The sequence below is a fragment of the Pinus tabuliformis genome, chromosome 8, assembly GCF_031772625.1.
Source record: "Pinus tabuliformis cultivar Carrire ecotype Pingquan chromosome 8, CPIR1, whole genome shotgun sequence".
In the NCBI taxonomy this organism is placed as follows: Eukaryota; Viridiplantae; Streptophyta; class Pinopsida; order Pinales; family Pinaceae; genus Pinus; species Pinus tabuliformis.
This window is the reverse complement of record NC_142294.1, coordinates 960,220,071-960,233,028: the sequence shown is the minus strand read 5'-3', so window position 1 is coordinate 960,233,028 and position 12,958 is coordinate 960,220,071. Positions and strand designations below refer to the sequence as shown.

General features: G+C 39.9%; 1 protein-coding gene across 2 annotated transcripts in view; it reads right to left on the bottom strand.

The window, feature by feature from the left end:
• Positions 1-12,958, bottom strand: part of LOC149238659 (protein DJ-1 homolog A-like) — a 188,343-nt gene that overhangs the window by 128,880 nt on the left and 46,505 nt on the right. For both annotated transcript variants that reach the window (XM_089373136.1, XM_089373135.1), the window contains 3 exons: positions 10,213-10,362; positions 9,806-9,985; positions 8,689-8,769 (listed from right to left, as the gene is read on the bottom strand). In XM_089373136.1, coding sequence (XP_089229262.1) covers positions 8,689-8,769; positions 9,806-9,985; positions 10,213-10,362 — 411 coding nt within the window. The remainder of the gene's footprint in view (positions 1-8,688; positions 8,770-9,805; positions 9,986-10,212; positions 10,363-12,958) is intronic.

Genomic DNA, 12,958 nt, shown 5'->3' with positions numbered 1-12,958 from the left:
TTTTTGGTGTGTTTGTTTGCTTTGTAGATATGTGTTTCTCTTCTTACCTTCTGTTCCACTCGGTTTGCAGATGTCGTCAAGTCAGTATTTCGATTTTGCTGATCGTGCTTGTCGTAGCACACAGAATTTGTCTTCTGCAGCTTGGGCACTCTTTGCTCTTGATGGCGAGTTGATTGACTTACAAGGTATATGCCTCAGTCGAACAACTAACAATATTGCTGAAAACAGTGCAATCATTGAACTATTATCAGAAGCAATTACTCTTGGTATTAGAGATTTAGTTGTCAAGTTAGATTCACAACTCGTGTTACAGTTAAACAATCATTATTTGGTCAAAAATCCATAGATATTGCGTATGTATCTACATGTTCGATTACTGGAGAGTATTTTTATTTTATCACATATCAACATATTCCATGCAATTTGAATACATTAACAGATGCACTAGCAAACTATGTTCTTGATAGACATTTGCGTAATTTATAAAACCAATCACATCATCAAGCTACATGGACACATAAGTAGAAAATAAAACATGCATATGTAGAGTGTTTACATCAAAATCTCAAAAAATAAAGTGCTCTAAGACACTTGGCTTTCAAAGCCTACAAAATGTGTAAAAGTAACTAGAAAGGCTATCATCCCACTCGATGCTCATGGTAGCATGAGACTGCTCTGATCACTCGGCCTAACAGCCGACGCAGTCTCGCTGATACTCCTACAGTGTGCCTCTACCATCGCAGTGGCACCTCGTCTATGGTAGCATACTTTGGTATCCCCCAGGTAATCACGTCCAGGTTGCGCTCCATCTCTACCAAGGGGTCCACCCCTTCCTCATAGTCAGCGCCTACTATCTGATGGGCTGCTCGCCGTGCTATTGGCGACATGCCAAGCGGTCTTTCCGGTCCAACATATGCACATTTATCACAAGTTACATCTCAGTTACACTTTTACAAAAATTCATAAAACTTGAAAAAATCAAAAAACAAGTTTTACCTGCGTCAGTCCACTATTCTCCCAGTGGCAGAGGTAGATCTGGATCCCATCTGAAATCTGTGTTGGCATAAGCATAATCATCCACAACAAGTAGTTGGCGACGTAGCCAACCGAAAAACTGTGGAGGGAAATGCATTTGTTGGCCCCCTCCTCCTCAGGGCATGAGCTGACTCCACTGCACTAACCTCGGATCTTGGGGAGAGGATCTAGTACCTCTAGAAATTGGTTCCAAAACAAGGGCACCCGCTCTAGGAAGAAAGTAACCAATATTGAACCGAAACCAAATTGTTTCAGGTTCCCTCGTTTACCTTTGGTTAGCTGCCTCTTCATATTATCCAGCAATCCTCCACACCAGTTGAAGACTGTGGGAGTTAGACAATCTACTGCATAATGGAATTGTGACTGGGAGGCTTCATGGAGAGCTTGTGTGCCAGATACGCGAGCTATGGTGAACAAGATAGTTCTCAAGGGAAGGTTAGTGACTATTGCTGTCTTTACTTTCTCGCCCATGGTCATCTCTGAACCTGGGCAATGTCTCTTGACTAGACTGCTAGTACTTTCACCTCCTGGGCGAGATCCAAAGAGTTGGACTCTCTCTCCCCTCCTAGACAATTTGGTGATGAAATAAATATTCGTTTCTTCAACACTAGCTCCTGGTCTTTAATTATGAAGAGCTCTCGATCAACATCCCACAAGTTGACCAAATACAGCAACAGTTCCGTCTGAGCTCTCAATCCTTTGGGTCCTGGAGAACTTCAGCAACCCACAATTTCTCAAAAGCATTGATGCATTCTGGATCTTGGGCTGCCTGGTGGTCTTCGGTCTCATGGCCTCTTTCTTTCCATTCTAGAACCATGATCTCCTGCAAAACATCATTAAAGTTACTTTTTCATGGATCAAAATCAAGAATTTTTGCTTTAAAGAGGGTTTTTCTTCAAAAAATTCCGCCTCGGCACCATCGCACATGTTTTTATTAACAGAGCGATGTCATTGCGTGGCCTTTTGGCTCGAGAACGATCATCGCGGGTTCGATGACCAAACCCACGATGATCGTCGGCGTTTTAAAATTTTGAAATATTTCCTTTTGGCATACAATATTCCATTAAAAATACATAAAAATATGATGAATTGCAAGAGCAAGGACAAACCTCTTACCTACTGCAAATGGTTCGCAAAATGACATCCTAGATCTCCCGCACTAGTCATTTGAAAATCGGGCAAAATAGGGCACAAATGCACTCTCAAAATTTACTTTGGTGAAATGGTAAAAATATTTTTACTTATGAGCTATTTATAACTTTTGAGTTCATTTTTTGCAATATTTTATTATTATTTCTCGATATCAGTGATGAGTGAATTTCCTTGTGTAGTTACAGGTACTTTCTGGTGAACATGTGATTATTATTGACTGATTCAAACGAGTTTTGTTTTATCTCTTTTTCGGACTCGTTAAAAATAAACGGAAAAGGAACCCACCTAGAATCATCTTTAAGCCCTTTTATGACTCTCGAAACATGAAAAGATCGTCAAGTACCTGTCAATTTGAACTCGTTAAAATAAATGAATTGACGTAGTCTCAGTATACGTTTACCCCTTTTTTCGAGCTGAGATTGACTATTTACGAAAAAGGTAAACCTTGTTCGATATGGTCAAGAGGTTCTCTTGAATATTATTTCCTACATTTTTGGGTTCGAGGGACAAATTACGAAAAGGGACATGATGGAGGGACATGATGGAGTTTTCTTTTTCATCTCTTTTTCAAACTCTCTAAATATGAAAAAGACACCGTGTTGTTCTTACGTCGGACTCATTAAAATTTTACAACGAAAGACTCGTCACCATGATGAGATCGAGTTTCTCCTTCCTAGGACTCATAAAACTTACTAGGATGGATTCATTCAAAGAATTAACTTACATGACAAGCATATGTTATCCCCTTCAAGCTTGTGATAAAAATAATTGGGGTACTCGCTAGAAATAGTGGGGGAAAAATGAAAATGAAACATCCTTTGTATAGGCAAGCATGTCGCTCTTGAACATGACACTCTTCTGCTTTCGTGTCGGGTTTGGGATATCCTCACTCAGTCACTTGTCCTCCCGGGTTTGGGTGATCCATTTTTGCCTCTCATTTGACTATTCCATTTTGTCATCATGACCTTTAGTCCTATGTTGAGCCAAATGCTGCCACACTCCGGAGTCGTGTCACCAGTGTTCAAGAGAAGTCCTATCTACAGTTATTTACCTATACATTGTCTGACCCATTATTACAGTCTTGGATCTTATTCATTTCATTCCACTTTATTCCTTGTTTCGTGTCGATGATAGGGATTCATCATTTCCCTTCTTCGACGGGTCGCTTCCTGTCGACTTCAGCTCATTATCCAGGAAGATGACTTAGAAACTCCCTTTCAGTACCTTAGAGCTTGCATGCCTTAATGGCAAGTTCTTCGCATCTGATGACAAGTCTTCATCATTGGCCTTCGATTGGATGATTCCACGAGTGTTCGACTTCAATTTCATTATCACATTCACAGATTGTACTGTTGTACCTTGAGAGCCATTATCATTATTGGTGGTTTTTGTCGTACCTGTTAACGGTCCACATCATTGGCCGATAATCAAGTGGTTTTCTAGCATGTTCGACTTCATCACATTCATTCGCATGTTAGAATTCGTACTTTGATCGAGTCGAGATGGAGCACAAGACCCTGAGTCTTGTCTAATATGGCTCAGGTTGCGTGGAGTTATATGTTATTCATGATTGTACACATGTTTCAGTTATACGGATGGTTGTGACCATACTGTGGGACTTTACATTTATGATGATCCTTCTATATCAGATGATTGCGACCATACCTTGGATCTTAGATTCACATATGATCCTTCTCATTTGAATGTCTGTGCCCATACCATGGATCCTTTCATATAGTCCTTATCATCTGGATGGTTGCGTCCATATCGTGGATTCATGTTTTGATATCAGATATGTATATGTATATGCATCCTTGATTTGCAGGTCTCCTGACAGTGTTTGTCCTCGTCCTTGCAAAAGCTCGTAAAGCATCTCAGCCATCACTCCTCGTTCTGCCTTCATGCTTTAGGGGGCATCTATTACACAGTATTTTGTCACAACTCCTGCACTTCCCCGTGACATACCCCGAAGTGCCTGAAACATGAGCATCATGTAGTGTACTCATTCATATATGCAGTTCAGATCCTTCCTAAGACTTTGATGGAAAAATGCCTTGAGCTTCCCCTGAAGGAAATAGCTCTAAAACTCTAATTTGAGAATCATTGCCCTTATAAGACTAAAAACAGCGATGACCGTCTGTTGCACTGTACTTGACCCGCGATGGCATCGCTCTATTCACTTGTATACCCGCGATGATCCCAAAAAGGCAATTTTCCCAAAGAGGATGAGAAGCTTCCAGAGCGGTGAGCTGGAGGTTGTTCGGCATAGATGAGGTCGAATTCTCCTAACTTGGCCTCTTGCTCTTATCTCTATGAGCTACCTCCGTGAGATAAGAGCCTACTCCTATCTTTGGAGAGATCCTAACTCCCTTTCCCAACCTATATATTCATCCTCTCCCATTCCCAAATGGTTGGTCTATGTCTATTTGCACCCTCATGCTAAGATTGTGCCTATATGCTACTCATATGGCTTGGAGGAGTGCTTAGAGAGCTTAGCTTGGACTTGGATATTCATTCAAGGAGAGCCTATCAACATCAAGGCTTGGTTGTATGCTTCCCCTTATTTTCTATTAATACACAATTGTTAGTTCAATTTCCCTAAATGTGTATGCTCATGTATCATTTAGCTTAACATTCCTTGATCAGTTAAGTAGGTTACTTTTGAATATGCTATTTGTATTTGCATGCCTTGTTGTATCTTGATCTCTTGTGCAGGTGCATAAACACTGTGAACAGTAGGAACGAGCGCGTGACACAAGTGATTCAAGGTTTTCAATGAAGGAGATCAAGATAGCATCAGAACGAGTTAGGCCATCTTCTTCATCTCTCTTTTCAATTGTAACTTAGGAAAGTGTCTGGTAGATTGTCACTTAGGTTGCTAGACCCACTCATTGGGCTAGAGGGATCATCTTTGTCCACAGAGAGGATTTACCTAGACAACAACCTCCCAGCATCAGCGCAGTTTTCCCACCACCATCGCGCTACCAACTCCCTTCAGGAACTGCGCAGTTTTTGCTGCCAAGCTCCCGCTGCCCGCTCCCTCTAGAAATTGCGCAGATTTTACCTGCCCAGCTCTCCTACAACCCGCACTGTTGCTCCCAAAAATTGTGCAGATCTGTCCTCCAGCCAAGCCAGATCCCACAGACAGTCACTAGCGATCCAGATTTCCCATCACCATCTCCTAGTGACTTCTGTGCAGTTTTCACCACCAGTGCCCAAAGCCCGCATCCCAGCGCGAAACTTGCCTCGCGCAGTTTCGTAACCTTGTCTTCTCTCCCGGTCACCTACATCTGAAACGATCATGCATCATGGTATACTAGGAGGTTTATGGATTTGATGTCGTCTCGTCATCAGCGACTACAGATACAGGTACACGAATAAACATGGCGCGACAATGGATGGGATGAACAAGGAGAGTACATGCAAAGGGACATGTTCATGAATGGACATACAAATGATGCGTGCAAAGAGATGTGTTCGCAAACAGACGACCATGCAAAGATGTCTTCACAGACGAATGGACGGCCGAACATGCGAAGATGTGTTCACGAACAGACAGACGGACGAACATACACTTCTCGTGAACGAACGAACATGTCAAGCATGCCAACATACAAGCAAAGAGCAACGTGCGAATGCAACATCAAGCGAACCCAACGACCATCGAAGACTCCATGCACCTTGCTATGCAGAGGTGAAACTGTGACACCATGAGGACATCCATCACTCAGCAACACTGCAGCTCGACATGCACACTAGAAGCAACATGAACATACCAGCACTGTCATGTCAAGTCATGTCATGAGTCGTGTCGGTCACATCACCTGTGGGCCATACGTTGTCAATCAATGTAATGTAACGTGGAAGTCCAAGAGACCCACTTGTAATTTGAAGATTCATGTAATCTGAAAAGTCATGGAAGTCAAACAGTCATGAGGGAAGTCGAACAGACACAAGGGCCAGTTTCACCCTTGGCTATAAATACCCCCTCATTTGTACATGCAAAGGACTTTTCACCTTGGCTCCTCCCATAGCCTTGAGAGTCTGTAATCTTTTCTTTGAAAAGTAAGTAGTGGCTCCAACGCTCCGTCCACAGGGTTAGTGATGTATGGTGTATCGATGTGTCTTGAAACTTTCGCTTAATTCAGAAGCCTGCTAACAGGCCAGCACGTTTTCACACGTGTTTTAAATGTTTGTAAGATTTGTTTTGAACACTTGTAATACATGTTGTTTTAACTTGTGTTTAACACTTGAATTTATTCAGTTGTTCTAATACATATATTAATGAAAAGGTGTTGTATAAGTTGTTAACGTTGTCCTGCCCGTGTTGGTCATCTCCCGGAAATCAAACAGAACCTTTCACGTAAACTCACTATAACGACCGTCGCACTCGCGCAGATTGTCCGCTGAGTGTTGTATGTGCTATCTTTCCTTGTGTGTTGTGATTGTCGCATCTGTGTGGATTGCTCCTCCAGAAGTTGCGCACGTCCAGTTGCGTTGTGTGTTCCTAACAGAGTTGGGCTTCCTCCCATCCTCTCTCTCTGCAGTAAAAGAAACTTGACACAAGTAACACTATCAATCATCAGGCATGCGAACCGCACTACTTGAAGACAAAGCAGGCCACTCTCCTATGCTGACAAGCAAGAGCTAAGGCGAACATTTAAGATAATGGCAATCGAGCCATCATACCGGATGGGACTCCCACACCAAACGGTGTGAGGTCTAGTTGGGACTTCATACCGGGGTGATCCCCTGAATGTTGGCAGGTCTAGCACCGTCAACACTTTCCTAATGATATGGGTTTGGACAGCGATGTTGGGTGGGCATTGACCAACTTGGATCTTAATGATCCAGTACTAGAGCCTGTCACATTTGATGATGGTGATATTGTAGACGGGTCATCCTCCACACCAGCAGATGCAAAGATGACTTTGGATACAAGGGAGGAGGATGCAACAGAGGAGAGCAATGGTGACCATGATGATGAGTACAGTGATGTTGATTTTGATGATGAGGATTGATGACTCATGAGCTACCTACTTCCTGGAGGCTTTTATACTTGTAGTTGTTTTGTATTTGCTATTTCTATTTGCCATTGGCATTGCACTAGCTATGTAACACATTTTGATTTTGATGACTTAATGAGAAAACTACAGTATCTTTATCTCACTATCTTGTCTTTCTCCTATTGGATCATTGATGAATTGAATATGTATTATGATTTATCATTTATGTCACAATTGTATTTGTATGCATAATGTTATTTGTATCATGAATGAGAATTTGTATAAGAAATATCTAATTTTTAATATATATATATATATATATATATATATATAACGTATTCGAACGTGTCCTGTTCCGGGAGGTCAACGTGTCCGTATCTGACACTCGAATCCCCGTGTCCGTCGTGTCCCGTGTCAAGTGACTTAGATGAAGAGGCATGTCTCTAAGGACATGACCGTACATGAAAAGGTACCTACCTAGGGTATATAAGCAAGTTCTCACTCCCATTTGTAACATCATTCTTATTCATACATTTTAATATATATTCCTGTATCTTCAATGGAGATCTTCATATTTCAAGTCTTCTAGAGTATTTAACTTTTGAGTGTGTGAACATTGTTAGCATACCTACACCATATCTCTCATGGTTATAGGTCTCTCTCTCTCTCTCTCTCTCTCTCTCTCTCTTGCGCACACACATGCGAACTCCTATTGGTATGATCTACTCTTGATTAGTGTTGTTATAAATCTTAAGTGTTTTACTTGGTTAATTAGGGCTTACTAAAGATGTCACCATAGATCTATAACTTCAAGAACAAGGATTTGGCTGGTTGGTAGAGTGTGGCTGGTGATTGCCCCAACTAGGTCTCAATCACCCCTCCTCCCACCCCCAAATCAACAAGGACATGTTCACCCTTTCAGGCTACCATGGCCATGTAAGTTAGCTGAGTTTATGGGTGAGGTCCTAAGAATACCAACAGCACATCCACATCAAAGGAACCTTTGTCAAAACAAGTGTGGAAGCCCTGCAAAACCACCCAGGAATTTTCTTGCAACACTAACATGAAAAATCATCTTGGCAAATGCTTGGAGACTGTTCTGAAGCCCTTCAAAAAATGTTTAGACATAGTTTCTGCATGCTAGTAGCTGCAACAAATGTGTAGAACAATTATTTATAAGGTGGGTAAGGTTTTCTTTTTTTAAACCATTACTTTATGGATACTACTCAGAGTCTGTTCCAGCCATATCAGATACAGATGTCAACCATATAAAGGCCGTATCCAGTCAATATGAGTACAATGTAGTGGATATGAGATATGGTGTATCCCAATCCCTAGGTAAAGCCACTTCCACTTCTGGTAAATTAGCATTTGACTAATTATTTTCATCAATTTGCCAAATATTTAATGCTAGCCTACCTAAAAAACTACTATATTACATTTCACACCTAATATGTTTCATTGCCTTAAAGAGCTACTGCTAAGCGGTACTTACAGAAGGGGGGTTTGTAAAGGTCCAATCCACAGCATTGTACTCTTGTCTCCCTAATTCACCCCCACCATTGGTAGGCATCACCTGCAAATCAATTACGACACAAATGAAGATGTGTAAATCTAGCTCCGGAAAGTAATTGTTGAAGAATGATAGTAATCTCAGAAGAATATGCTCCAGCGTAAAGAAAGACGATTACAAAAAAGTCAACAGCGACTGGAGAAACACAAGAAAAGGAAAAAAACAACATGCAATAAAAAGCAAGACAACGTACGCCACCCACTTAATATCTAGCCAATATAGAAACCAGTTTTGTTTTTTTCCTGAAATATAAAGCCCTACAGAAATAATGTGTCAAGACTATCATATCTGCATCAAGGAGGTACAGCTTGACAAGGAAGTTTTAAATCTGATTTTAAGTTTGCAGACTCTCATCCGCTAAGACTGCCTCCGAGCTTGATGTTCTTGGCTTTTGATATCGACATATCTTCAAAAGAAAATGCATAAAAATAGCTCCATTGTCTGATTGTTTTAAGCTAGAGTCAAGGTACGAGCTAAGAGTTTTGTGAAGCTGACCACAAAAATATAAGGCTTTAACTCACTAAGGTAACATAACTCTTTGATTTGATTGAATTTGCATTACAAATGACCAAATTCTACTTTTATATATATATGAACTTAACGCAGATTACATTTAGCAAACAAGTATAACAAGGATTAACAGTAATTCACATACAAAGCGTTAAAAAAATCTGCTCAGATTCAGCGGTGAATAAGAATGCAAGAGTATTTATATCCTTCTATCAGCTTTTCATTAGTGTATAGTATATACTATATACCATCAGTTATCCAACACAAAACCTGGACTTGTAATAGAAACAAAGGAGAATTGCTACAACATATCTGACAGGAAAGAAAGAAAGAAAGTATACTAACAAGCAAAAGTTGGTCCATGGGACTGTTAAATAATTCAACTATGTACAGTATCCCACGAGAGTGCCTAAGGCATGTCCATGCTGAGAGCAAAAGGAGAAGCACAGAAGTACAAATAATAATGAAGCATATAACAAGGTAATGCCAAGAAACAGCGAAGGATTTGATAAGACTAATATTAACTTACCAAAGCCTTTTCAATCTCCTCCGATTTTTCCTTTCCATAGAGCTGCTCAACAAAAGAAAGGGCAAACTCCATAGCAGTACCAGGACCACGACTTGTAGTTAATAACCTATCTTTGTGGACATTTGATGTAACAATCCACAAACAAGAGATTCTGTAGGTAAATTGAGGGTGACAAGTCACCTTCCAATATCAAAACCAGCAAGCAGTCAGTACTCCAACTTGCAAAAAATTTCAGCCAATCAACATATGAAAACTAGAACCACAGAAAAAGACATGACTGAAATAGAACCCTTGTTTTTCCTTTCTAACCATATAAATAGCTGCTCAGACCAGATAGTGCAGCAAGGAAACTGCATGAATATATGATATATCTATGACAATATTCAGTAAAGTTAGATATGTTAAACCTCTACACAACTCAACAAATCCCATGCATCGAGGGCAATAGCTGGGGCTTCAGAAATAGCACCATATAGACGTCCACCCTCTGCTTGTTTTCTCGTAATGGTCTGCAATATTTCGGAGTCTCTCAACCTTGCAGAACCAGGCATGCCTCCCTGCACCAACACAATTCAGAAATCATTGCTCCAACGTCAGCTCTTGACAATAATTTGAACCTGTGGAAGACGTCAAAGTCACAGCATTATTGAAGCATGACAGCAAAATCTGATACACTGAAGCACGGCAGAAAAATCTGATACATTATTTTATATACAAAACTTTGTAATTAAATTCAATTTGATAAATAACAGCAGTAACAACTCAGCTGTCATAATGAGCTGCATAGGGGATCTGAAAACATGTTCACTTAAGCAGGATCAAAGTTATCGAACTCGGGCTCAGATGGATTTTGGTTTCCTTAAAAATTACAACTTGGATAAGACTTGGCCATTGACTCTGCAAACGACTCAAACAAATAAAAAATCCATACAATATTCAAATTTTACTGAAACATTGTATTCATGTACATCAATGTAAATCCAAACCATTGGACATCAAATATGCAAAAGTTTCCTAATTTATATTGCATATAAGGAAGAAAATCAGCAGAACTTCATCGAGATACATAACATTAAAGTTCTGAGACAATACATAAACATTGAGGCTTTACATGGCCTCTAGAGTCTGAAAACCATTAAACTATAATCTAATGAGTAAATGTTGAAATCGTTGGAGATAACACTTGGTCAAAGTAGTTTTAAAGCATTTAATATAAAGTACACCTCACTATACTGACTTGGCCAACTCTAGGAATCTGAAGTTCGCTTTCTCTCGCTGAATAGTCTCAACACCTAGTGCCATTTGATATTTTATATCAGTTGTCACAATTGGGCAACCTATAACATTCCCAAAAACACGCCCCTAGTGGCATTTCAGGCTGTGCATTCCCCCCAGATATAATCATCCCACAGTAGCTGCAACCAATTTTCCCTGTGGATATAGGCCATGCAACGATTCCATGCAGGAATCCTTCAATCTTGTAACGAATGGGTAGACAGCAAATGAAGATTAATTCAAGGTCACAATCATCCCGAACACAACTCCAATCTGCTTGAACAACACCCGAATGTTACAGTTCCAAATGCTCACAAAGAGGAGTGTGTGAGGTAAAAAGGGTAAGGGATGTGTTTATAAGGAGGGCATTTGGGTTTAAAGGGTTAGGTTTATTTTTAGGGGGAATTTATTTTATTTTCTTTTTTCGGGTGACTGAACCCATTGATGGGAAACCTAGTCAACTCTAGTGGACTCAGTTGAGACATCTCTGACTCCGGCAAATGGATTCAGTAGGAAATTAAAGGGTACAAAAGATGCAGAGAGAAAAAAAAGAAATACATTGATATAATTGAGATTGTTGCGATGTTACATCTTTCACACCAATAAGTCACCGTAGGTACTAGGTAGTACATTAACAACACCCCTACTTACCACCTAAACACTAACATTAATACTTATCTTTACATTGCATTCATCACTAGTCAGTCGCACATTTTGTGTAGCAGAAACAATAGCAACCTTTATTATGTTCTCGATATGTGTGTTCTCCTTAGTGTACTCAAACTTATCAATACAGACCTCAAATAAAGTAGAGGAAAGGGGGTATCCCTGGTTATCCAAAATCATACATTTAATGAAGTTAGAAAATCTGCAAGCTCTATAAAACCAACCAAAAAGAGTCTCATAAAAACTCTTATAACAATAAACAGAGGCAATCTCTGAAACAAAGAGTGTCTCGGCATAGAATCAAAGGCCTTCTAAATGTTCACAAAGCAACAGAAGATTTAAGGATCATTGCTTAGCCTCTTATATAATAATCTGAAGTGTAGGGATGCGATCAACATTCTATTAATCTTTTCTAAAACCTACGAGGCCTTTGACATTTTACTTCTCTCCAAATGCTCCAGAAGCCACATGTTCAACACTGTAGAATAAAGCTTGGGAAAGGCATGCCCAATCATAATAGTCCAATGATTGTTTGGTTTAGAATTGTCACCTGAGTTTAAAAAAGGGAATAATATGTTGTAACCGTGAAAGAGGAAGCCATAAGCAAACCATATAATAGAAAAAGCCAACAGTTTGAAGCATAAGAGAGTTAGTGCCATATTTGAGAAATTCAACTTGAAATCCTTCTGCATTAGTAGCTTTGCTAGTGTTCAAAATCGAATAGAATTTTTACTCTCTTGATGTAAATAAGTGAGATGATATAGGCGAGGAAACAAGAATTGAGGGCTGTATCGACATGAGGTTGGAGGCATAAGAAACCCAATATTGGTAATCAATATATGGGGAGGAAGGGAATTTCTTAGGGAAAAGAGTATGTTGAAAGCAAGTCTTGGTTCTTGCACTAAAGGAGATAACAGTGCTCTCTACACTGCAATCGAGATAGACGATAGCTCATGGGAAAGAGTAGAATGGAGACACGTGCATAGTTTTACACTCCTCATCACACTAGTGATTCAGAAGACATGGAATTAACATGCTACAGCTACCCTTATTTTGTTGTTAAGGAATGGAGAAAATTCACCTGGAGGAACCATAATAAAGGTGCACCTCTTAAAATATGTATCAGGGTGTGCCTAGCAATGAACATAAAAATCTGTAACAACTCTAATTAAGATGAAGGATGCAACATTGACATATTCAGAAATAAAACAG